This window comes from Oreochromis niloticus, linkage group LG6, assembly GCF_001858045.2.
Source record: "Oreochromis niloticus isolate F11D_XX linkage group LG6, O_niloticus_UMD_NMBU, whole genome shotgun sequence".
NCBI classification, from domain to species: Eukaryota; Metazoa; Chordata; class Actinopteri; order Cichliformes; family Cichlidae; genus Oreochromis; species Oreochromis niloticus.
This window is the reverse complement of record NC_031971.2, coordinates 23,787,507-23,814,712: the sequence shown is the minus strand read 5'-3', so window position 1 is coordinate 23,814,712 and position 27,206 is coordinate 23,787,507. Positions and strand designations below refer to the sequence as shown.

General features: G+C 40.1%; 2 protein-coding genes across 12 annotated transcripts; one reads left to right on the top strand and one right to left on the bottom strand.

Moving 5' to 3' along the window:
- Positions 1-1,285: 1,285 nt before the first annotated feature.
- Positions 1,286-18,193, bottom strand: clockb (clock circadian regulator b). Of its 8 annotated transcripts, none has more exons than XM_005456801.4 (24): positions 18,050-18,193; positions 16,171-16,261; positions 15,532-15,676; positions 15,134-15,222; positions 14,528-14,587; positions 14,066-14,214; positions 13,340-13,431; positions 13,039-13,128; positions 12,740-12,860; positions 12,276-12,389; positions 11,903-12,021; positions 11,708-11,790; positions 11,183-11,289; positions 10,931-11,078; positions 10,644-10,719; positions 10,152-10,296; positions 9,883-9,986; positions 8,169-8,303; positions 7,708-7,866; positions 6,846-7,046; positions 5,962-6,167; positions 5,707-5,839; positions 4,987-5,121; positions 1,286-4,717 (listed from the first exon to the last, which is right to left on the bottom strand). In XM_005456801.4, the coding sequence occupies exons 4-24, from the start codon at positions 15,148-15,150 to the stop codon at positions 4,448-4,450; spliced, it is 2,664 nt and encodes an 887-aa protein (XP_005456858.1). In that variant the 5' UTR covers positions 15,151-15,222; positions 15,532-15,676; positions 16,171-16,261; positions 18,050-18,193; the 3' UTR covers positions 1,286-4,447. The 8 variants fall into 8 exon arrangements, with proteins under 8 accessions (XP_005456858.1, XP_005456862.1, XP_003452181.1 ...); XM_005456805.4 differs by having other exon boundaries at positions 15,532-15,673; XM_003452133.5 differs by having other exon boundaries at positions 18,090-18,191.
- On the top strand, positions 14,664-26,706 carry exoc1l (exocyst complex component 1 like). 4 transcript variants are annotated; one of them, XM_013275699.2, is made up of 4 exons: positions 14,664-14,685; positions 24,379-24,501; positions 24,734-24,909; positions 26,008-26,706. In XM_013275699.2, the coding sequence occupies exons 2-4, from the start codon at positions 24,381-24,383 to the stop codon at positions 26,275-26,277; spliced, it is 567 nt and encodes a 188-aa protein (XP_013131153.1). In that variant the 5' UTR covers positions 14,664-14,685; positions 24,379-24,380; the 3' UTR covers positions 26,278-26,706. The 4 variants fall into 4 exon arrangements, with proteins under 4 accessions (XP_013131153.1, XP_013131151.1, XP_005456857.1 ...); XM_013275697.3 differs by lacking the exon at positions 14,664-14,685 and adding an exon at positions 17,633-17,758 and having other exon boundaries at positions 26,008-26,702; XM_005456800.3 differs by lacking the exon at positions 14,664-14,685 and adding an exon at positions 17,682-17,821 and having other exon boundaries at positions 26,008-26,700.
- Positions 26,707-27,206: the final 500 nt, after the last annotated feature.

The following is a 27,206-nucleotide window of genomic DNA, read 5'->3' as shown; positions in this document are numbered from 1 at the left end:
GGGCACTAGGATTGCCAGCCAAAAGTACTCACTCACCCATACTGACTTCAGGTGTTTCAGTCACTTGCATGGCCACGAGTGTAAAAAATGAAGCACCTAGGCATGCAGACAGCTTCTATAAACATTTGTGAATGAATGGGTCACCTCAGGAGCTCAGTGAATTCCAGCAATTCTGTGCAACAACTCCAGTGGTGAAATTTCCTCACTACTAAATATTCCAGCTGTTAGTGGTGTTATAGCAAAGTGGAAGCGATTGAGAACGAGACCAACTTAGCTATGAAGTGGTAGATCACATAAAATCACAGTGTGGAGTCAGTGGAAGCTGAGGCGCATCGTTGGTGACCTCTGCGCACCATCTGCAAATTCAGTCACTACAGACCTCCTAACTTCACCCGGTCTTCAGATTACCTCTAGAATAGTGTGTAGAGAGCTTCATGGAATGGGTTTCCATGGCCGTGCAGCTGCATCCAAGCCTTACATCATCAAGCAAAATGCAAAGTATCGGATGGGCGGTGTATAGCACGGCGCCACTGGACTCTAAACAAGAGGAGACGTGTTCTCTGGGGGATTCATGCTTCTCCATCTAGTAATCTGATGACCAAGTCTGGGCTTGGTAGTTGCCAGGAGAACGGTACTTGTCTCAGTGCAATTTGCCAAGTGTTAGGTTTGGTGGAGGGGGGATTATGATGTAGGGATGGGGTTTTTTTTTTGGTTTTTTGGGGTTTTTTTAGGAGTTGGGCTCAACCCCTTGGTTTCAGTGAAATGAACTCTTAATGCTTGAGAATACCAAGAAATTTTGGACATCTTGGCCCCAACTTTGTGGGAACAGCTTGGGAGTGACCCCTTCCTATTCCAAAATGACTGCACAGCAGTGCACAAAGCAAGGTCCATATAGACATGGATGTGTGAGTTTGGTGTGGAAGAACTTGACTGGCCTGCACAGAGTCCTGACCTCAACTCTATAGATCACCTTTGGGATGAATTAGAACAGAGACTGTGAGCCAGGTCTTCTCGTCCAACATTCATTTTCTGACCTCACAAATATGCTTCTGAAAGAATGGCCAAAAATTCCCATAGACGAACTCCTAAACCTTGTGGAAAGCCTTCCCAGAAGACATGAAGCTATTAGAGCTGCAAAGGTTTGGGCGACATCATATTTAAACCTTATGGATTAAGAAGTTCATATGCACATGAAGGTAAACGACCGGCAATAAGTGTACTTTACTGTGGGTCAAAAGGAATGCCATCCCTGGCTAAAAACAGAGTACAATGCACACATGTCACATTTAATATTTGCAACTGTTTTTATTTTCAAATTGACCAAGAGGGGAGAAGAGGGGATTATAATAATAATGTTAGCAAACATTTTGCTTCAAAATATTGATTACATCTGACTTTGGGGTAGATAAAGGAGCACAGTTCAAGAGCAGAAGGGATAGAAATACATACAGTACATGTTAGCATAGCACCGTTTTTACACTGAATACTGGTGTTTTTAACTTTGTGTATGTGTACAGTATTATACTAGATCTAGAACTGTTTAGAACCAAACGGTGTAGTGGAAAGGTGACCTGTGTATCTGTGTGGAAGGGGGAGCTCGCCGCCTTGTCAATGGGGTCCCATATCAAATATCCTAGACCTCAACTTTGAAGGGATTTTGAACCCTTTTCCCAACCAAGATGTTGTCAGAAACATATTGCTGTAAACCAATAAAGTCTGTAATGGTGAAACATTCAGAGGTTCTTTTACAATAGACTGAATTTCAGATTGTAAGTTCTGGATTCTTGCAGTGAATCGTGAGTTTCGTTCACACCCCTCCATTTCCTTCATCATAAAAGCCTGTCAAACAGGCGCACAGTTACAACATCCATTAGTCTCTTTAAAACACCATTACATTCTTTGGGCTGGGTATCAGTGACACAAACTATAAACATTTCATTACCCTTTAGAGATGCCTTAAAACACACACACACACACACACACACACACACACACACACACACACACACACACACACGACAAACAATTAATGTGAGACAAGTGGAAGACTTGATTCAAATATTAAAGCCCTCACTGTGTAATCTCGCCACTATTCCTTATTTGTAAGGGGGAAAACAAGAAATGAGGTTTTATCCCCGCTAACAGCAATTTAGTCTAAGTTAAGCTTATCTCCAAGGGTTAACATTTGAGACTTGTCAAATAGTACTATAGTCACTGCGAGCAGTCTGTTATTGCAGAACAATAACAGTACCCATCTTCTTTAGCCTGGCAGGTGACCAGTGCTCTGCAATGCCTAATAACCACTTTCCAGTCACACTTCTGTGTATGAAAATATACTGGGTTAAAACGACAGCTAACATGCACACAGACTCAATCACATAAACATATTCAAGTTGAGCTGTCCCACAAACGGGCTCGCACAATACTGCGCCCAACGAGAGCAGACGTTCCTTGAAAATTACAATTCCTTTATACTGCAACGCAAGAACTGATTGGCTATCGCCAGGGGAAACAAATACTGACCCCCAAGTGATATAAGAAGTAGGATCAAGGACAGGAGATGTTATATTCACACAAACCCACATGCACACTTTTACTACACTCTGAGACAAAACACATTCTAGATGCTCCTTTGCCAACATTTCACTTCCTCCAAACCAAGGCTTTTCTGTATGATATGGCTTAATCACTGAAGTACACAGGCCGAGCCCAAACCCATTTAAAGTGGAGCGGGACCCTGTCCTGGTTTTTGACTGCTATTTGAGAACCGAGAGTCAAGTGAACTGGACTGCATGAGGTTTTCTGAGGCCTAGGAAGATAAAGAAGGACAAAACACTGATGATACAGGAGACCTTAAGACAGTTAGCTGAAATTCAGATGCTTGGGTAGAGTGAAGTTAACCTATTCCAATAAGAGTGACAACAGAAGGATTTCTCTGTAATTCTGCTCTACTGAGTGTCAACATCTACCCCCACAAAAATAAAAAACAAACAAACAAACAAAAAAAACACAACAGCATATTTTTACATCTCTTTGGAGACCCCCCCTTTCTGCTTTGATAAATAAACAATGAAGGCGCTAAAGAAATCTGGGGCAAATTTGATTCAGTCACCACTTCCTTTATGAATCTTCTTCCTATGGTCTTTGCAGCATCACTGTCTAATCCTTCTGGTCTGGTTCCAGACTGAGGCAGAAGCAAAAACTTTCCACATTCCTGAGAATACAAGTACCATCCAACAACTTCAAACCCTTTACTAAGTCAATTGTAAGACACAAGGGGCAACACACACACACACACACACACACACACACACACACCAGCCACAGACACTCTTGTCACTCATTCACACAAAGATTGTTTTCTCGGAAACACTCATTAGCTCAAAGAATCACACCACAGATTACAAACAACAGGGTCGACAGTGATTTATCGTACACAACCACGTTAAGTGCTAAAGTTGAGGAGCTTGAGGATATACTGTTTGTTACATATAGGGCTCTTTTACTTTTAAAAAATAATCCCTACTATATACACACGCACTAATTTTAATAGGGGTAATAGCTTGTTGGAAAATATATGCCTTTGAATAGTCTGCTTGAAATTTAAAGTAAAAAAAAAAAATTTGACTATGTTATTGGCACTTGGAATCACTAAACCCGTCATATGTACAGTAATTATCCTGTAAATAATACAGTTAAACTGCAATCTAGTTTCTTGCCAAACATGATCTGTAATTAGAAAGAGAGCCTTTTTTTGTCTCAGAGACACAGTGTTCAAAAAACAACTTCCACAAAAAACACCCAAGCCCAACCATTTTTTAAAACACTCAGAACTTTAAAACCTTGTTCTGGACTTAATTTTTTCCTGGGAGGGGTGGTGGTGGTGGTGGTAGGGCGGGGAGGTCTAAGAGAGGAGTCAGTGCTCCATCTTTGACCACACTTGACCAAAGTAAAAAGTTTTGTTTTTTTTTTCATTTTTTTAAAGCAACTAATAAAAGCTTACACAGTTATTTTTTCCATGCAATCATATAAAATACTACATTTCTGTTTTCTGTTAGGCTATGGTGGATATTTACAAGTTTTTGTTTTTATCATACAGTAAATCTGTACAAGGCCAGTTCGCTTTGACACGCTTCTCAGAAAAACAAAAAACAACAAAAAAAAGTGGCCATAAAGTAATTAATTCAGGTTTTCACGGAAAGTGAAGCTTCCCTCACAACACCGCTTCTCATGAGAGGAAATGGGGATTTGAATCCTGTTGCCATGGTGACAGTCTTTTGGTGAGTTCCTTGTGGACTCATTTTCCTCTTTCCTATGATTTGTTTCTTTCAGATGGAGGAACGATTTCGGGGGGAAAAAACAACAACAAAAAAACAAACGTATGCAGCAATCCCTTAAGAGCTTCGATTCCCCACATGTTCTCGCTGTACACACTCCCCTCCTCGCTTCACTGCTGTTGGCTGCTGACAGCGTCAGTCCTGTGCGATGACGGGGCTTTCTGCTGTTTCTGGGGCTGTGGTTTAAGCTGCTGCTGGTGCCTCTGGTGGTGAGATTGTTGTTGCTGCTGTTGCTGTTGCTGCGGTTGTTGTTGTTGTTGCTGCAGTTGTTGCTGCTGCTGTGGATGTGTTGCCTGGGTGAAGGTTCCCTGCTGCTGGAGTGGGAAAGCTGCCTGCAGGATCAGCTGCGTAGACTGGTTGTTGTGGAGAAGACGAGGGCCCTGGCAGCAAGACAATGCAATGATATTAGACAATGAAGGAAATTCTTCTCCCTCTGCTCATTCTCTAGAGTCACTGAAAGCCTCATAAACATCTACAAGTGTAAATGACACTGCGTACACTTAAGACACACTTCATATAATTTCATAATTATTCGCAATATCATAAAAATGAAAAATCTGCACAGTAAAATTAAACATGAATGCTATCCTATCATACCATGCCTCTACAATATTTTAAATCAATGACATCTTCTGCCCTCTAGTGATACCTGTAGGAATTGCTGTTGTTGCTGCTGCCCCTGCTGGTTGCTTTGTGCCACTACAGCCGTCTGGTTTTGGCCGTCTGGTTGTCCTTGAGGTGCTTGGGCGGGCTGCAGAGTCAGCGTTTGGGTCTGCCCCCCTTGCTGAAGTGGTACAGAGGGTTAACAAAGGGAATATGTTGAAGTAAAGGAATAAAAATGAATTACAAAGTTCACTCACTCGCTGGTTTCAGGGTGAATGAGCAGCTACTCTTAGTTTTATCGTTATCAATTATTAAAATGTGTGTCCCATTTTTTCACTATTTAAGTAATTACCCAACAACCTGCAAGTCTTTGGTTTTTCAAGCGTGGTTTTGGGTTTCAATAATTATTAAAAGGGTTTAGCTATTTTTTTTAAACCCCAAATACTTTTTCTATCATCCTGAATCTCTCCGTTAACTACTTCCAGATCCACACTGTTGTGTTAACTAGTCTTTTTTTCCTCCCTCCCCTTTTCATTCCAGTTACAAACACCTAGAAAATTATTGCTAATGTGCATTTGCAAGGCTATTGTGCCAGAACCATTACACCAAACAGTAAAATGTGTGTTCTTTAACATGCTCTCCCAGGAGCAGTTTATCAGCCCTGAGTGGCTCAGATATAATCACTTAAACGGGCTCCACTCCAAATAGTTTTGATCTTACACAGAGAGAGGCAAAGAAAAACAGACTTAATTCAGACTGTGTTTACCTGCTGGCTCCCAAAGGGGTTGTATGCGGTAACCACCTGCCCCATAAACATAGAAGTGGGAACCATGACTGCACCACATGCATGCATTGGAGCTGTCACGAGCTTGGTCACAAGCTGCTGCCCTGCTGGGAAGCTGGATAAAGTGGAGAAAGAAATAGATATATTTATCCATCATAGTAAATATAAGCTTTTCAAATGTACAAACTGTCAGATTGTCATTATAATGGGAATCAGGTTTGATTGTTCTGCACTAACCGGATCTGTCGGTCCTGGGTGAAAGTGGCCACAGCTGTGCCTTGCTGGGTGTTATTCTGCGGCAGGCTGGTGCTGATCTGCAGCACATTTGGCTGTCCTGGCTGGGAAATCATCATTGTGTTGTATAAAGGAGCAGATACAGAGCCCTGGGTCTGGGGTTGAGGCTGGGGCTGAGGCTGAGAAGCTTGCTGAGTCTGACGCTGGGGCTACAGAAGAGCAACAGCAAAGGCCATGACATTATGTCTTTTAAGTTAAAGAAGCATTAACAAGATTATTTGAAGATTTTCTGTGGATTCGTTCTCCAGCTTCACTTTCCCCACTTTTACGCTGTCATGTGTGAAATTTACACATAAATCAGCGTGTAAGTCGAAGTGGTTTTTCATAAGTTTTCTGTCTTCTAACTTTGAGACACATAAATGAAATCAGTGAAATGTCTTGCTGCTGTCACACTCACCATTTTGAGCTGAGTTCAAAATTGCATGAGATAATCAATAATTCACAACATGGAAATTTAAACTGTCTATTCAGAGGAAAGGCGGGGTTTAATGAAAGACTCCACTATCACGGAGTGACCCCTAAAGTGTCACATTATTAAAAATGCAAACAGCATGAGATTTTAACATTTTATCCTCACAGCATAGCACTGAAATCTCTGCATAAAAGTGACTAATACTGTCCCAAATTTAGGTAAGATTACTGTTCACAGAGAACACTGAAAGAAGACTACATGCACACACAGGCAACTTCTGACATTAAAAGGAAATGACAAAATCATGGACATGCAAAGGAAACAGACAAACATTTTCATCTGATCTGAACTTTCAAAACCATTTTCATAGTATTTCCATAGCCTGTCTGCTTGCGTGTGTCTGCAGGTATCGCACCTGTGTAAGGGTGTTGGTCTGCTGTTGTAAGCTCTGTTGAGTGGGAGGAGCCTGCTGCTGGATGGTGAGCTGCTGAGTTCCCGAATGGACGGGGTTAATTGTTGTTTGCTGGACCTGATTGGTCAACGTAGTTGTCTGCTGGACTGATCCTACTTGAGGAAGCTGTACATTCATGGGTCCACCCTGCTGCTGCAGCAACATCTGTTAGAATGGACACATGAAAAGTCAGGCAACATTCAGCTAGTAAGGAGATTTACAATGTGCGCGTGTTACTTTTACCAGATCTGTGCGTGACAACAGAATAATCAACAGAAATAATTTATCTTTACACAATCAGGAGATGGCAGTTTACTGTTTTCTATGAATAGAAGAAATATATATAATGCATGCAGGATTCCAGTCCTGATTTAGGTCAAGCAAAACCAGATACAGCACAATTCACCCACTGGTCTGAACAGACGTCACATTTCTTGTTCGATTAAGTGATTTTTTTTTTTCCCCACATTTGGAAAATATTACATCAATACTACTTCTTGGCTCTAACTGTATCCTGTGAACAGAATCCACCCTGTTGGTTTATTGTTATAATTAATTTTATTTTGCTGTAAACACTGGGTGCAGTCATACACACCATTTTGTCAATATACAGATGTTAACTTCGACATGAAGACAGAGAAAGAGTCATGAATAGAGAGAAATAAAGCAAAGTAATAGAGGATGACACAAGGTATGTAACATTAGAGATATAAATAGACACTGAGTAAAGTGGACTTAAACACACCTACTGTAAGAAAAGGCTTTTATGTCATAAAGCAGTGCTGACCTGAAAGTAATCTTGCATATGCATGCATCTACAGCCTACCTGTATACCCTGCCCCTGGACTCTCTGCAGCTGCTCCTGGATGTGTCTGAGCTCCTCCTGCTGCCGCTGAATGTTAGCCTGGATCATTCTGGTCCTCTGCTCCAGCTGCTCCTTTAAGTGCTGCATGGCATTCACCTGCGCTGAGAACTCCATCACCGGCTGCAGACGGAGAGAAAAACAACAAACCGTGCAATGTGTATGCAATTAGGATACACTGGCTAATCGAACTCCATAGTTGGGTTGCACAGTTAATTAAATGCCACAAGGTCCAAGACCTCAAAGTCCACTGTGGCGGGGCGTGGCTTGCGGATGCCGAGCAGGTGCGTCTGCCTTCCCTGCATGGCACTGCAAGCCATGCCCTGCCACATCCACATTATACAAGGATTTGAAAAAACGTTTGTTGACAACAGGTTAATTGGTGACAAACCATTTGAGCTCTTCTCCACATTATTATGTCTCACCTGCACATTTGTCTGGAGCTGCTGTTGTTGTTGTTGTTGTTGCTGCTGCTGCTGCTGCTGCTGCTGCTGTTGTTGTTGTTGCTGATTGATCATACCAGGAGCTACACTCTGCCCTGTAGTCTGAGAGCTCATAGACTGCAAATATAATGAAAATAAAAACCATGATTACAGGCATTTTCCATTGTATTACACCACTTTATATGCACATGTTCAAGACTGAAAACTGAAATACACTTGCATTTATATAGTGTTTTTCTAATTTTACAGATACATACATCTACACTGGAAAATTTAGAATAACAGTTAACCTAGTATTTATGTTTTTGGACTGTGAGAGGAAGCCAGAGTACCCTGAGGAAACCCACACAGGAACAGAGAAAATATGCACACTCCACACAGAAAGTCCCTAGCTGAGGTTTAAACCAGGAACTTTCTTGCTGTGAGGCAAAAGTGCTACACACGTCTCTGTATTTTGACGCCGCTTAACGCCCATTCAAAGCACACCAACTTTAGTAAGTTGAAAAACACAGATTTTGTGGTAATTATGCATTTCTGATTGAACGATTGTTTTGCATATCTTCACTTCAACAATGAACCTCTCACCATCCCAGCATCCCACTGCAGCACTGTCTTGATGCTAACCGCTGGCCTACTGAAACCTCATCAGCATATTAACCCTGCCTGTTGCTCTCCACTGAAGTTTAAAATTAAAACTGTAGCCGAGAAATTTGATTACATGTGGTGAAAATTATGGTGGTAAAATCAGGTCACATTCAACATAATGTGATATAATGGAAATTTAAACTCGCGTACGGGTTTTATGTACAACCCAGACTTTAAGCAGCTGAACAGATGCTTTATAACTTCCCCAGTGATGCGCTTTCAGGCCTTCACTGTAACTCTGGTTTAGCTCTCTGTCTTTAACAAGTGTTTTTATGACAGCAATTTTTTGAATTTTTAAAGAGTCATTTAGTTTTAGTTATAATTTAGGGATCTAAATTCTTTTCGTTTTAGTCGACTACATATCACAAGATTATCAAAGTCCAAATCTGAAGTTGATTTATTTGACTAAAATATAAAGTGTAAACGTTTGTTGTGTTTTTACTCCACAAGGTTTACAAAGCATCTTATTTTCCTAGACTTAAAATGCGAAATGTGTCCATATGTCTGCTCTAAATTTTGTCATGTTTTCATGAGAAACGGGGAGCTTCCCCCACACCCTGTTTGTTGAGGGCAGATCAAATTCTGCGCATCCAACTTTGCTGCACAAAGAGAATACTTCTGACAGGATTGCTTCCAAACTCGAACTGCCTCTCAGAACATTTTCATCTCGTTTTTATTCATTGATAAAAGTGTCCGTAGATTTCACAGTTTTAATCCTCATGCATTAGTTTTTTTATTTATTTATTTTGTTTTCATCAGGAAGAAAAAGGTTGTTGACAAAAACTATGACAAAAATTATTAGTCAGCAAAATTAACACTGGTCTTAAAGTGGGATGTCTTTGTCTGAGCCTAGTGGTCAGATTGTGTAAGAAAGCTTCAAGAAATAGTCAAATACCAACACAAAAGTTCCACCAAGAACCAGATATGCCAATCCATCAAACAAAAAGAAAACAGTGTTTTCCTGACAGATTTCTGTGTTAGTTACAGCCTATAACTTGTTTTTGTAAGTTATAGGATTTTCTATGCATTAGCCAGGTGTGTCTTGTCTCACCTGGCTGCTGATAGATGACCGGCGCTGTGATGTCATCTCCATGGTGGATGCCAACGACTGCCGAGGGGGCGTGGCCGTGTCCATGTGTAACTTGGGAGCCGTCGCTGCAGAGAAAGTCATTGGTGGTCAATGGTTATTTTTAGATGATATCACTTTACTACAGGAGTTAGCCACTGAATTTTAATGCAGAGAGGATATGTCACCACCTCCCCTTAACAGTATGTCAGTGTATAATGTCACATTATTTGTGTGACTGTGTGTGTCCTTACAAGTGCAGGTGTTGTCAGAGACATGCGATGAGGACTTGCGGGAACTCCGTGAGGACGTCGAAGGTGTTCTACTGTGGTCAAATCGCTCCAGCGCCTCCTTCAGGCTGGACGTATTGAGCTGTGACTCTGAGCCAGAGTCTTGACTCTGGAAAAATAAGAAAATACCAAAGATTTAACAACAAAGCCTATCCATTGTAACTAATGGAGTGCATACAAGTGGAAATTACAGGCCTAAAAGCTAATTGAGAAGGTATCAGCAGAAAATCTGAAGCATAAATTTCATGATCTAACATTATAACAGCTCCTAATGAAGCTGAATATTGTACTTCAACATGTAATATATTTCCAGTAAAGTATTTTTGCTTTCATCAGTTTCAGTTAGGCTTATCCAACAACTTCTACCACACTGTTGTTTTTAGACTCAATTTTACTCCTGTGCTTGGCATGTTTGTAATTATAAGAACCATGCTACATGTTTTATTTATTTCTCACCTTATCTGCAGTGACCTCTGGATTTGCCTCCTCGATGCCCAGCTCTCTGCGCTGTTCTGCCCTCACCTCTGCATAGCTGCATTTTAGACCAAAAGAAAAAAAACAACAAAAAAAACAGGGGGGGGTTTGAGAAGACGGTTGACCAATAAAAACATTATAAAAATAGATACATAAAGAGTCTTTTGTTATCACAGACTCAACAATGTTCCTGAAAGTCCAGTGATCAGCAATCTTCAATAACATTTTCATGGAAAAGGGAAATAAAATAAACATACAATTACTTGTACCTGACTACTGTGTGCGTGCAGACAATAAACTCAGGTCGAGAGTTCCACTGATGGTAGGTGATGTAGTAGTGTGTCTGCAGCCAGATCCACTGTTGACCTTTCGTCAGGAAACGGTAGTAGCATGACTTCCCTTTACCATATTGCATTACTGAACAGAAGGGGGGCAGAAACAGCCAAAGATGTTACCAATAACATTCAGAGAAAGGCTTTTACAAAAGCTTTTTGCTAGTTTGACTAAACGTAAGTGCTCACAGTGTTCATGACATTTCGCTAGCGTCTCCAGGTCATCCACATGGTAATAGTCGTACCCTGATGTCCCCAAAACCTCAAAAGGCAGGTAGCCAATAATTGGTGGCGCTCTGTAAAAGGTAAAAGAATTTTCTTACTCTGATGTAACAATGCTGAACGGATACATTTTCTAGAGAAATGCTTTATTTTCATGTACATTTATGTGATTTCTTAACTTCTGGTGTCCTGAGAAGTAAAACTAGAAATGTGGAGGAAGATGTCAATGAAAAGGTGAAACTGTGACCTGGAAAAACACAGTACTAACTATACTCTAGTTCACATTTAAATTTGTCAATAATGAATGAAAACAGAACTTAACTGGTTAGATCCATGAATAAATTCTCACATTTACTCAACCGACCAATCATAAAGTGTGTGAATGTGTGTTTCAGCCATCTGTATATGACCCAGCCATGTGAGTGCAACTCAACCACCCAACAACCCGTTGTGATTGCATATACATAAGAAGAACTAGATCTGTGTGCCTACCGATGGTCTAAAAAGAGGAATTTCCATTCTAGACTGTGTCTTGACGTGAACTCTTCATTGGGCTCCTCCACCGTACACATTTCCTATGAAAATAAAATTGTGAAAATTAGATGTTTTGAGAGCTAATTAATAGCTAATTAATAAATAAATACATGACAATCTAATAAGTAAAGTAAGTTCATGTCTGGATAATACCTTGATAAACTGAGGCTTAGCTAGCCGGACCGTGGCTACAAAGCACACCTGGTCATCAAAGGCAGGTTGTAGCGACCGCTGTAACACCCCTGCCAGACCGTTCCTAGTCACGTTGGGAACTGCACAACAGAGTTACTTACTCAGCATGTCAAAGAATATAAAATGTAGTTCACAGAATAATATCTTTCTAGGTTAGTAAATGATTGATATCTTAAAAACATGCTTATTTTCCACTTTTTGACTTTTACATTTAATGGGTTTAACACACAAGTTTAATGCTGGTTTGTATCTGTACATGCAAGCTTGTTTGGAAAATAGTATATCAAAAAAAAACTTCTTCTGAAATTCCTCGCATGCAGTGCGAGGGACATACCGTTATTGAGAGACTTGAAGTTGCCGATGAACTTAACATATTCATAAACAGGGGATTCTTTGGGGTCAATGGCCCCTCGCAGCATATGACAGCAGAACTCCATGTGATTCTTAGCTGGAGACAAAAAAGAAAAAGAGAATATAATTACCTAGGAAAAAAAATTACAACTGCTTGTAAAAACATGTTGTTCATGTGCTCCACAAAGTTCATGTCCAGTCCAGGCCAGCTGCTTCACTCTGACAAGCTGTGTCTTCACACTATGGTGACATTTTTGAAATTTGAATGATTTTAAAAATTATTTATTTATTTGAGAAATACTTTTACTTGTGAGCATTTTTAATCTGATAATAATAAATAACCTGTTTAATCATCAGACATACAAAAAAAAAAAAAAAAAAAAAAAGTAAACCATATCATTTCAAATAAGCAGGTTTTATGGTACAAGATGACGGTGTGTTACTCACACTTTAGGTAATCAGTGCTAAGGTTCTCTAGCTCAGAGGGGTGTGTGGACAGAGCCTTGTACACTTCGGAGTGTTCCCCAACCGGCAGGAAGTTTAACAAGTTCTGGTCCACCAAATCCGCCTGATAAAACACCCACACACACACATTCAAGAAGAATACAAATGAAGACAAGCCCTTTTCAATACACACTGGTCAGCCTGACATGTTTAATCTGAACCACACAAAAGATCCTATGAAAGCTTTTGTTATAATAAAGTGTATGACTAATACAGAGCAGTTGCGGGGGGAGGTGATTTACCGGGAGGTGTTCTAGTAGTGAGGTGACACTCTCGGACACGTAGAGGATGTTGCCATCAGTCATTATTGCTATAAAGAACCCATCAAGAGCCTGTTAAAAAAAACACAACAACAACAAAAAAAAAAAAAAAACAGTGTGAAATCCCATAAGGACAAACTTAAAATTGTAAGTTTAACTTCAAATATACCTATACAGTACAAAATGAGGTGACACTGACCACTGCATTAATATAACTGTGGTTAAAGCCCCTGTGTTTTTACACAACAGGCAGGATTACAGAACGAAATCTAAGATTTCTGACCTCCAGCATGAGCTGGGTGAATTCCTCATTGCTAAGAAATGGAGGCTTCCAGTCTTGCCTGATCTCACTCGACTCAGACTGAGCTGCAATCTCTGATGAAGGAAAGAGAATTCAGTTAGAACTTAAAGAAATACAGGCATAGTGGAAAACGTCAAGGAGAAATAAGAGCACATGAGGTGAGGGCACGTAAAAAGACAACAAGAATAGCATAAAGTTAACAGTAAACAACTGGGTGGAAAAATGTTTTGAGACTGCTATGTCCACAATGAAAACAAGACATACTAGGAGTGCACGTGAAGCGGAAGCTGGTATTTTATTATCTTGCAAGTCAATGACACTAGATAAAAGCAAAAGGATCACTGACCTATATACAGTGATGAAATAATTTAACATAAACACAATATCAGTGTTCATAAAAAGTTAAAACTGCTGAAACACTTAAAATTATTAAAAGACTTAAAGGTAGATTTCAAACATGGCAATAATTTGTTAGGTCAAAAATACACAACTGGTTAAAACAGTTACCATTTTGTACTGTAAAATTACAGCACCAATGTCTCATAAAAAGGCAATAAAAACATGCTTTCACTTTCTAGTGATGATGGTAAACAAACCCTGATAAGTGTGGCTAAGTCTGAATGATCAAGCTAAATATACAAAAACATCCACCCTGTGAGGTGTTCAGCAAAAACAGGAAGTGAGACGAGCATGGCAGAAAGCTCTGACCTTTGTGTTTGCACAGGAAGTCGATGCTTTTCTGCAGGATGGTGGACTTGTCCATCTTTCTAGTGTTGCCAGGCAACATTGTGCCGAGTTCCTTGATGAGGACATTGAACTGGTCTCGCCGTCTCTTCTCAGACTTGTTACGGGACACACTGCAAGCCAAAATAGTTTTGAAATAGAAGGTTTAAGACATTTTATTTGGTTCTGTTTTCATCCAATGTTTTGACTGGGTTTTAAAAAATAACCTTTAAAAAAAACAGTAATGTAACTTTATCATAAGTGACCCTGGTTATGTGAAAGTCAAGGCAGAATGACTGTTGTGTGAATGGCATTAGGACAAAGTCAGCTCTGATACTGTGTATTCTTCAGAGGAGCTAAAAATGTACTAACTCATGTTTAATCAATATTCTATGACTTTTTTAAGTCCATACTACACTAATCTCCTCTCCAGTTTGTTTATCTTACCGTTTCGCTTTGTCCTTTTCATCTTCTTCCATCAACCCATCAAAGATGCTACAATCATCCCTAAAGAAGGAAGAAAGGAAACATATTTACAGCCATTCACAGCTTTCAAGACTTACTTGTTTACGTTTTCCTGCATGTGCGGTGGCCTTTGAAGGCAGGTATGCATTGTTAATAATAACCAATGACTGATGTTGGCTAATAAGAGAATTCCTATTGTACATGCCAGCAGCAGGTTTATTTTTGGGTCACACAGAAAACGGGTGAGACAGACAGAGAGAGAGAGAGAGAGCGGTAGAAGGAATGCGTTTTGTTTGCCAAGAAGATTAAGCGCATTTGTGTAATAGGGTGTGTTTCTTGACTACGTTTCAATTAATATGGGTCAAAAAAATAATTTGATGGGGACCCATAGATGCTATCCATAACTTTTTTCTTCAAATGGAAAAATATTCTTTCAAAAGTAAAGAAATATAAAGAGTTAAAATAATGAGTTTTAATTTTTGAGCCAGATGTTACATACATATATTTTGTGATTTTGTACATGTGACTATGAACATATTCTGTATACAGTAGAGGCAACATTTTAAGGTATTGTGTGTGGCATTATACCCTATGCTTGATGTCATGGTGGCTGCTAATCAGGGCTGTGGCTGCAGTGATTTGTTCTTTAGGCGTGAGGTAGGCATTTGGAAGACCACCTGTTGAGACAAAAAGAGCAGGTAGTTTATTAGTTTAACTCCCAGTTATATTTCATATTGTATATGAAGGCACTAAAAAGGGCTTTGAAGTGAAAGCCTGAAAGGGTAGTCCCTTTTCTAACCATAACATTTGCAGATTGCATCTTTTCTCTCAACTAGTTCCTTTCTTTTTAAAAACACCGTTACATCTCCATACATGCATGCACACACACACTAAATAATAATAATAATAATAATAATATCTCACATTTAATAAACACTTTTCCATGCACCAGATTAAATCTGTGTGTCTGTGTAGTCACTTCTCACCTCACTGCAGCCTATGCACGTGCTCAGTTAACGTATTTTCTGAGGGGGTTGTAGAAGGGGTTTGGGGTCAAAAGTGGAGCTGAGGTCATTGGGGTCATGAGAGGGCACCAGGCCACAGGAAGGACATGGTGGTCAAGCAAACCTGCTGGAGAAATCACAGCAGAAACTAAGGGTCATGAGGAGACCAACCAGAGAGTTTGGAAACATCTTCTAGTCATTTTACATCTTTATTGGAGCTATAAGAACAGGGAACTATGTTTCCTTATGTGCTTGTGTTTTGAAATGAGACACAGAAATTCTATTACAAATCAAGAGTGATATTTAAAAAAGGCTAAATTTCCTATTTTTTTTAAATTTCAGTTTCACTTTAATAACCATCTTCAAGTGCATTGTCTTTCTTGAACCAAGATTTATTTTTATTTATTCTTTTTTTTCCCCCCATTTAACATCAGTTTCTTCCCTTTAATTTTGGTACAATATACATTATGGACAAATGTATTTTATGAATTAAGAATATTATTAAATTACAGTATAACATGCCACAGCATCTTCAAAGTGTGAATAACATAAACCAATACAGAAAGAATACCCTGAAATGAAATTTACTTCTGCACTTACAATATTTTTCATGTAACTTACCTTCTGGAATGTCACTTGTTGGTATAATTAGCTGTTGGGATCGCAGCCTTTGAGTTGCTGACAAATCTTGTGTGTGCAAACCACACCTCACCTGCAACACAAACATACACCCACTGTTTACCATGCACAGAAATTCTAGAAGTTACCCGAAAAATACAGATGTTAGTTGCTGCAAAGTACAAAACAGGAAACTTGAGCTGCAAGTAATCAGTTTTTATACATAGCTTTGTCATACCACTGTAAAATGCCAAAAACAAGTCTGCTCTGTCTAAGAAACAGTTAAAAGTAAAAGGGGTTTAACACTTCTTTCATATAAAAAATTAACAACAAATACCCCCATTATCTCAGCAACAGTCCAATCATTTTACAGAGATATAGGATCACAACTGAGGTGCTGGACCCAATATAACCTTGGCATTTTGCCATGAAAAATGACTGGTGATGACTTATCAGAGTAGTTGCTGATTGTTTTCCTGTTAATCAACAATTCTGTTGTTTTGATTCTCAAACTGTTATGGCCAATCTAGTCTTCGCATTAATACTCAATGTGCGTTTTCCTTTTTACATCCTCTTTACATTAACACCAACCAGCACCACAACTGAACAGCAATAACTTGTGAGTGTTAGTACTTTTTTCTACAAGCAAACTCATGCACAAGAGTCGAATAATCATTTTCAGCATTTGTTAAAGTCTTAAAAGATTAGTCTATAGGAGTCGCTCCCAAACTCGTCAAGTAGTCCCACCGTCACAGGGACAACAGACCACCACTTAATCAACGCCTTCTAAGAGGATTTTGCTGTATATAAGTGTGGGCAGAGAGGTCACGAAGACTACACTAACACCTATGGACAGCATACTAGGAGAGATGCTCTCTCATATCTCCCTCATGTGTATAAAACCATCATAAGGAGATCACACTGGTGGTCCCGAGGCTATATTTCGGGATGCTGACCTCCAGTTGTTGTTCTCCTCATGGCCAATAAGTGAAGCCTCGTTAAACTGAGCTTCTTCATTGGACGAAGACGCTGTAAACCATTCCCAATGAATTAACTCTCATATGAGCAACATGGCCGAATGTTTTTCCGTCTCCCAAAACAGCAACGAGCCATAAGATAAGGCGAGCTAGCGTTTAACATATACAATTTAATGCCACAGGTGTCAGTTATACAACCAAAAGAGAGCAACCCATATAGCTAGCTAACAGGCTAACTAAGCTTGCTACCGAAAACTGCTAATTTAACTCAAGAGATTTAATGCTCTTACTGCCCCAGTTTCCTCCTGCTCACACTCGGAAAACACTGAATGACACTCACGGGTAAAGCATTTCACGTTTGTCAAAAATAAACAAGAGGAAAAATGTGTCTCTATCATAGCAAGCTGGCGCCGAGCCCGAAGCTGTCACGCAACAACTGACATTGAAGACGAAATAATCTAAAATATTACCGTCGGGTCCTCAAACGCCGCGCGACAGCAGAGCATAAACATCCGCGCGGGGGGAAGGTCCTCGCGTAAACCGACAAAAACATGCCTATCCACCGCGGAGACATCTATAAAACCAACGACGGTGGAAACATTTTCGCGGCAGATGTACGTACACACATACGTACACTATGCCCGGGCACACACGCGCGGGCGCTCACACACACACTGGTAAGGATACGCGCACGCGCTCGCCCACTCGTACACATAGACACTGGCTGCTCCAAATGTGGGTCACTGGGCCTTGCTCTCCCTCAAGCGTGCGGAAACAGTCCCGAAGCCTGCTCTGCAGTCCGACCGCTTCCGCACGCCGAAAACACAGTCTACAAACCACGGCTGCCGTGCTATTTCACAATTGGTAACCGCCACCAGCTTCGCGTATGCACTAAAAACCCTTACCTTCACGAATAATCGAGAGCAGCCTCCGTGTTTTGCTTACTTGTGAGCGTTGCAGCGAGGTGGTGGGGGCCAGGAGGACTTCGGGTTGGGGAGAAAAACAGGAGGCCTACTTCATATTACGACGTACAGTCATGCGCAATAGAGACAGCAGGGCGCACTATTTTGCAAGTACAGTAGCCGAGGGAAAATCGAGGGAATCGCTGAGTGATCTTCGAAAGGGGAAATGACTCCGCGTTTTTTTTTTTTTTGTGGCTTTTCCACACAAACTACTCCACTGTCCGAGCGACCGAGGTAGCGATTAAAAATAAAGGCATTTAAAATGTGTAAAAATGGCTGGCGCCAGTCTGGATAATAGTGATATATAAATATAGATACACAGCTTACTCGTGTTTTAAAAGCACTTCGATAGCAATATTTAAATAATATATTTACATAAACTAATAATATCTCTATTGGCTGTAATTTGGGTTGCAGCGTATTAACTATGAATGTGACATTGGACGGTCGCCACAGGGGTGCAGAAGCAGGTTAGGGACGGCCCTCCTGGTGACAAGGGGTTTCCCCTTTTATCGACATTCAATCGCAGGCATTCAAGGCCATGACGTTATCCGTATTTTGTGTCGAGGTTCCTCCTAACTTTTTCTAAAGGTGCTTTTAGGTGTTAGAAATTCTTTTTATGAGGTATAATCTGGAATTTTACATCAATTTCATGTGTTTGCAGTAGATATCTACACTATACTGGTTACTGTCTTTATGGACAAGATGCTATCAAGACAGTACAAATTATATAAAAATGTTACACCATAAATTGAACAATATCACCAAACTGGGAGACATTTTATTTCACTAGTCTACTTCCTTCTCTGTTCCTCTGATGGATGTGAGCTGTAAATATTACTCATAAGTGGGGGAAGGATTTAGGCACAGAATAAATAGAGGATGACTGGCAGGAAACTATGACCCTGATCAAATCTACCTTCATATGCAAGAGACTCAGTATAATAGTGTTCACAGATTGCATATCACCGCTGTTGTTTTGCACAAGATAAACTCCTCTCTCTCTCTCTCTCTCTCTCTCTCTCTCCCTCTCTCTCTCCTCTGTGCATTAAGTGCTTTTCTGATAGGGGAACATATTTTCACTGGATCTGGGAGTCTAAATTGATTTCCAGGTTCTGGAAAGTTATGTCTAAGGAAATTAGTGGAATGTTTAAAATAAGCTTCTTTATTTATTTTTTTTAAGATCCTGGTGTTTTCCTCTTAGGCCTACCCTCTAGGGAGTTGCAGCTACTGGTAGCACACTACAGATTTCTGGAGAAGCTTCTTCTAATTGCCAGAAAATGTATTTCACTCAACTGGATCAAAGGTTCTAGTGTTACCATTGGGAACCGGGAAATCTTTAATGCTCTTCCACATGAAAGACTACATGCGACTATAAAGGGTCATGACAAATTGTTTTTGAGGGTCTGGTCACTCTGTCTACACTATCCACCTTCTGGCTTGAAATACTTGCTTCTGGAGTACTCGGTAATATCCCAGAATCTCTGATTGTTAGCTTGATGGCTGTTGATGACAAGTTAACTTATTTATTTATTTATGTTTGTGAATTTGCTAACTATGTAATAGGACTGCAGTGGGATGTTGGGTGGGCTGGTCATTCTTTTGCATGTGTGTCAGACTCTTTGTTACTTGCTAAAACTTATTAAAGTATTTTTTTTTAATCCAACAATACCATAAGCTCATTCACTCATATATAACTTTCATACAGTGCTATGTTCTGTGCATTTATTCTGCTGTTTCTTTCTTTCTTATTCAGCTGCTCCCTTTAGGGTTCACCACAGCAGATCATCTGCCTCCCTATCTATAGCAGTCTTCTCTGTCACTCCAGCCCTCTGCATGTCCTCCTTCACTACATCCATGAACTTTCTCTATGGTCTTCCTCCTTTTCTCGCAGCTCCACATTTTACATCCACTATCCCTCCTCTGCACATGTGGAAACAATCTGAGCCTTTTCTCTAACTGTGCCTTCAACCCACTCAAACTGAGCTGTCCCTCTGATCAATTCCGCCATGTCTGCTCAGCCTCCTGATTTTCTTTCTGTGCCACAGTCTACAAACCATATACCATAGAAGGTCTCACTATCACCTTGTAAACCTTCCCTTTCACTTGTGCTGCTCTTGGTTCGTTACAAATCACCCATACAATCACAATCTCCATCCTGCCTGCACTTTCTTCTTCACCTCTGTTATACACTGTCCATTGCTTTGAATCGTTTATCCCAGGTATTTAAACCCATTCCCCTTCACTTCCACTACAAGCACGTTATCATCCACGCAGACACAGGGAGAGCTTGCAAACCCCACACAATTTCATGAAAGCCATTATTTAGGTTTCCAACCTGGCTGTGGTAACAGTGCTAACCACTCCATCATTGTGTCACCCATAATATACATACATCCAACATTTTTTAAAACTAAAAAAGAAAACCAAAAAGAAATTATGAAATAAACGTGAAAAACTTTCCATGAGCAACTCTATGACAGGAGTAAAGATTTCAATTCTGTGACATGAAAAAAACAGAGGAACACTTTTTTTTAAATAACTTTTGTAATTTTACAACCAAAGGTACCTCTAAATTAGACAATTATCGTGAGTTAGCTTGTTGTTCCCTTCCTGCAAATCTATGCTAATCCACCTGCCCTTTTCTTCCATTTGAGCATCTCACCGGTTTGATGGTCTCTTGATCACGCTGACTTCATTCAGCGTAACTCTCTGTGTCCATTACTCATTCCTCGCTAATGCCTCCGGGTGAAAACGACATGCTATAATAAGACATAACATGAAAACAATCATCCATTAATGGTTTTCACAGTGCAAACAATCATAAAATCAATCAATCTGAGGCCATGGTCCTCAGCTGGAAAAGGGTGGAGTGGCCACCCCAGGTCAGGGATGAGCTCCTGCCCCAAGTGGAGGAGTTTAAGTATCTCGGGATCTTGTTCACAAGTGACGGAAGAAGGGAGTGGGAGATCGACAGACGGATTGATGCTGCGGCTGCCGTGATGCAGACACTGTACCGGTCTATTGTGGTGAAGAGGGAGCTGAGTGTAAAAGCGAAGCTCTCAATTTACCGGTCAATCTACGTCCCTACCCTTGCCTATGGTCACGAGCTGTGGGTACTGACCGAAAGAATGAGATCGCAGATACAAGCGGCAGAAGTGAGCTTCCTCCGAAGGGTGGCTGGCCTCTCCCTTAGAGATAGGTCAAGCTATTCAGCCCATCCATGAGGGGCTCAGAGTAGAGCTGCTGCTCCTCCACATCGAAAGGAGCCAGTTGATGTGGTTCAGGCATCTGATAAGGATGCCTCCTGGGTGCCTCCTTGGTGAGGTGTTCCGGGCATGTACCACCGGGAGGATGCCCCGGGGGAGACCCCAGGACACGCTGGAGAGATTATATCTCTCCCCCGCAACTCGGCCCCGGATAAGCAAAAGATGATGATGGATGGATGCATGGATGGATGATTGGATGGATAGCATCCACAGTTTTCAAGATATCATTTTCTAATTTTGTGCAGTGGTAGATACCAGTAACAGCTCAAGCTGATATCATTTTGGTGAAAATTCTGTAAAGGTCAGAGCAAAGGAGGAAATAAGTAATAACATTTTTATGGGTCAAACTTCACAACAATATATGAAGCCTTTCGGAGACATGAGTACTTGGGTTGACCTTCATTAGCGTTTTAGGTCAAAGTTGACCTTGTAAAAGAAATTTGAAGAATCCATATTGAGTAATGTGTCATATGAAAGGGCATGGGGAGAGCTGTACAGCACACTTTTTATTTGATCAATATGACGCCCTGGGACGTCACAATGAAGCCATAATCGGCCGTTGTCATCGTACTGTAATCAAAACATCATAAAACGAAAGACATCATAAAAGAGTTTTAGTATAGCCCTTGCTATTCCGGGGGTGTTGCATTCTCTGAGTGCTCTTGTTATTATTATAATTATAATTCATAGAATGTGGTATGTATATTGGACTATTTCTTGAGCTCTCTTATACAGCATATATCTCATTAATTCATTCCTTCTGCCTGGGCTCATTTTTCTCAGTCTCTCAGCTTCTTATTCCCGTTGTCAAGCTCCTTCCTCTGAACTCCAATTGCTCCTCCACTTTCCTCTCTGTCATCACTTTCACTTTTCTCGCTGTACGTTCAGATTAGTCCTTATCTGTTTTTTAAAGGATTATCCCCGTTTTCCTATCTATTATTTTCTCTCCTTTCTGCTCTTTCCCTCACACAGCACCCCTGCATAATATGCACGATTCAGTCATTCTGTAATTGATCTCTTCTTGTCGCGTTCACATTCTGGGTTTCCTTTACTCAATGTGTTCTGTTCCTTCTTTCTTTCTCGCTTTCGTCTTCCTTCTTGCGTCCTGCTTTCTCCAGCGTTCCACTTTAACACTTGTTCTGCACCCTTCGTGTCAATCACCTTGTGGGTTTCTCAGCAACTTTATTCATTCCTTGCTTCTTCAGCTGCTTCCTTCTTCTTTTCATTTCCCCCCCAGCCTTCATTATTTAGGCTTCCAGCATCACATAGTTGATTTCCTCATCCTTGCTGCTATATGTTCCATTTTATTCATTATCTCTTTGTCCTCTTCAATTAGGCTTACCTGCATTTCCAAACTCCCCCCATGTTACCTTATAACCGTATTATAGCAGTTTTATCCCAATGATTTCCATTTCTTACGTGCATTTGTGTATTCCAGCATACGCTGCAAAAAAACCTCCAAAACTCTAAACCTTGGATTACCCCAGCAAATGTGCAAATGTGAATCTTTTCAATGTATGTGTCAGATATACTTGGATAAATCAATGATAAGTAAGTACAAAAAAACCTCATGTGTTATTCATAAGATTCAACACTTGTATGTATTTGCTTTCCTCCCTATACTTCCTGCCTCTCCGCTCATTTTTCCATCTCAGAGGCAAAAAGCCTTTCAAGCGAACACCCACAAAAACCATCAACAACAACAACAACAATAAAGCACTTAGCAGAGGAGCGACCCATTTTTGTTTTCACAAATGTGACAAATCCAATGGAGCCACACTTTTTAGTGCTAACAAATTGAATCAGAGCTCCGGTCTGGTTCATTCTGGCGTGGTTTTGGCCCGTAGAGAAGTCCTCCCACAATGTTTTGACAAATCTGCCAACAGCTGGGATTCGTTCATAGGTGCAAAATGATGTCCTCTACAGCCACCGGCATGTCTAGCAAATTACCTTGTGGAGCCATGATCAGTAGAACAGCTTCCTTTATATGCTTATAAAAATCACCCCCCACCCCACCTCCCCACCCCTCATCTCCCCATATAAGTGCTTCACTGTACTTGTACATATTGTCAGAGATTGAATTACTACACGGTAATGGAAACCATGCAGAGTGCTGTGGGACATCCGTTTCCCACACAACAACCGTTTAATCACGGACAAACACTGGGCTGTTTGCCACAATATGTATCAGTGTCTATATGTGAGTGAGTGGAGAAGAGGCCAAAAGACCACAAAAAGAAAAAAAAAAGTGAGACCGTCTGTTACATGTGCGATGTAATGGAGCCATGCAACCACATGGAACCGCAGTTAATTTAGTTTTTAGTTTAATATTCCATCTGCCAGGGAACATGCACAAAAAAAGATTGATCTTATATGAGAAGAGCTGCTTTGTACCCCCCCACCCCCACCCCGTAGTTACTGAGCATATATAGTTAATATATAGTTATATAGTTAATGCTAAATATAAATTTCAAATGCTTATCCAACCATGATATACAAACAGTATCTAAGATATTTTTGTCAGCTACAAATGCAAGAGTGAAATCCATATTTGCAGGAAACCGTCATAACATAATGGATCTTAATTGAAGCAATAAAAACGCAAATGATGAAGAGCTTGGCCTTTTATTGCCCCCTTTCTACTCACTCCCTCCTGGGCAAGTTGGTATGAACACAGCACTTCAATCAAAGATTAACATACATCATCAAACCATGCCGATCCAGAGTGGACTGTGTGTGTGTGCGCATTTGTCGGTAGAGTAAGAGCTTATTTCACACAGAACCAACCCACAAACCCTGCATGCTTTCAGAAGGTCTGAGCACAAGGAGCATCATCACTTCCCTCCCCTCCCGCCACTGCTGGATTCCAGGGTTCTCCAGTGTCACAGTATTTTTGGGGGGATATCTCATTCCTTTCTTTTGAGTTTCTCTCGCTCTCTTTGGTCTCTCTTCTTGCCGTTGCTGTTTTTGGGACGCTCTGATTCTTCTCCCCCCTCTCTCCAGTGATGTCGTCTCTTCTGAGGGAGGAGATGCAGAGAGTTTTGTTTCGACCTGCAAAACAGAGACTGGTGGAGTTCATTGAAATTGAAGAGCCATCGCACGGAAGACATTTTCTCTGTGCCTCAGGTAAACAGCTTGATTGTTGACTCAGAAATATGCATTTGATTTTTACACAGGAGTAAATATCTTCCTCCTTAAAATGTAAATGTACATTTTTAATGTCTTTAATAACTCACTTCCTTAAAAGCTGTGTATACCTGCACCACACAGGGTGTGTTAAATCTATAAGGCTGGCTTGCTGATGAAAAGCCCGGTGCTGCAGTGCACCTGTTTGTGATGTTTTTCCATTTTTCCGCAGTTGCAAAAAACAAAGAAGTCCAGCTATGCATAGTGCACTGTCAGATGTCTGTGCCCCTAAAGTCTGCATCCAAGAGATCCTTCACCAAACGCTCCTGCATACAAGAGTGCTACCAGAGGACAGAGATCTGGTCCCTGAAAGACCTTACCCTGATTGATGGAAGAAATCCTGACGTGGTAATTAGCCAAATTCTTCTGTAACTTCCACTGTTCTTAACTGGCTACAAATAGAGACAAACTGTCTTTTGGGTAACTGTATGTGGATGGCATTCTTGATGAGCGCATAGAACGCATAATAAAGATTTGTAGACATTTTGCTTTATCAGTACCTATTAACTAAGTAATTAAAATGTATTTGTAAAGCGCATTTAAACACAGTTTTCACCAACCAAAGTGCTGCACAAAGTCACTGACCTTTGACCACCACCATAATGTTCGGTTTATGCCACAGCCGCACTAAATTAACAGTGTTTGTAATTATTCATGTCATTTTCTATGTTTCTGTCATGTTTAATCTACCAGTAAGTAACAAGCTCTTTAATGAAAATGATATTTTTAATGCTAAAATTGCTGTTGTTATTATTATTTTTAGCTGTGATTTATATTAAAGCACACAAATTTTTTATTTTATTTTATTAAGATGGCAAATTACAGTGATTGCATTCCTAAACAGAAAAGGTTTAGTGATTTAATGTTATGCGGTGTACTGGCGTTTTTCGAATATAAAAATGTGAACACAAATTTTGTGTTTGCCTAATAAATAATGATATAACTTTTACTTTTAAACACGTTTTTGACAGATTTCTAAAATATTGGTGCTTTCATGTTTTTATGACAAGTGGTCTAATAAATTTGTTAAGCATTGTATGTATCCCACATACACACACAGGCATGTAAATACATTAAGAAAAAATAAATAAATGAATTTAAGATAATACCAAAGTTTTATCAGAAGCTACTTAGCTATTTAATCTTAGATGAGTCATGTTATTAAAATCTTTACTCCTGCTCTGGCACCCTCCCGTGACTCATCAGCAATAAATTTGACAGTGTTATTTATCTATTTTTCACATTTTAATTAATCGGTTGCAAAATTTCTACAGTTGCTTAAACACATAATATTTGTGGACTAGGGACAAGGTAAAGAAGAATGGTCTGTGGTCATTTGGCTTTAGTTGCCCTATAATAATGTAGGCTTTCTACAGAACAAACACAATAAAAAAAATGCAGTGATTCTTAAAGGTGCTCCATAAATATAATTTGCTTTGGTTTCAGGATGACCCTTGTTTCCTGCTGCACTTCGACGAGGTGCGTACAGTGACGGCCATCAGCTGCTCAGCCAAATACGCTATCGTGCGTGCCCTGGTTGCCCTCAGTGACCGGTACTGTCAAAGGTCACTGAACCTGAGGAACTTTGACTGGCCTTACATCAAGCCCACCTCCTTCTACTCAAACAAAGGGGACTGCGCTGTTCTGTCACAGATATGCTTCTATGCGATCAATTTGGTTTGTCTCTCCATGTGTCATGTGCCTCTGGATGGATAATAAAAGTACACAGTTGTTGTGAGAGTGCCAGTTAAGGTGGGTGTTTATATTACAAAGTTGCAGCAAATACTGTACGTGTATATTACTTATATCAGTTAGTGAGAAGCAAATGTAGGCTCGTAGCTTCAGTAAGCTGGGCTTTGAAGAACTTACAATGAAATATGTTTTGCATTAATGCTCTGCTGAATGTATCTTCATGGCAAATGCTAGCTATGTGCTATATTTATCATCTAATTTTGTGAACTTTTAATTATATAACCCTGAAAGTATTATATTCCATGTGCTGAATTTCAAAATAAATGTAGCACAAAACAAATAAAGCAACTGCAAATTCTTGCGCTTCTTTCTCCCTTTACCCTTTTAAACATAGGGTACGAATCATTTACCCTATGCTCTTTATGCAGTGCATAGTACTGTTAACAGTATATGTCACAGGGAGCTGCGCTGCAAAAATCTCATTTATTTTAATGAACCTTAAAATGTATTTGGTGGATATTTCAGTGTCTGATTCCAGTATACTCTATGCCATTTCTAGATAAATAAATGATTAGGTATTTCCTCACTAGATGTATTACTCCAATGACGAGAGGCTTTCAAGCAACATTTGAGTACATGCACTACTGTGCAAAAGTCTTAAGCCACCCTGTCATTTCTTTACATTTTACTAGGAAAATGGGAAATAGATGCAACAATTTTTTAAACATCTGCAAACACGCACAGAAATACAATAAACAGTGTAAAAAAAACGAGTTTGTACAATTCCAGTGAGCCTGAGTTAAGTTAGTTAATACTAAGTTATTATTCTGTATGACCAGCTTTTTTCTTTAGCATAGCCTGAATTCTCTTAGGAAAACTTGTAATTTCTGTAAGTAGTCTTTAGGAATAGTTCTCTGGGCTTCTTGAAGGACATCCAAAACTCTTCTTTGTAT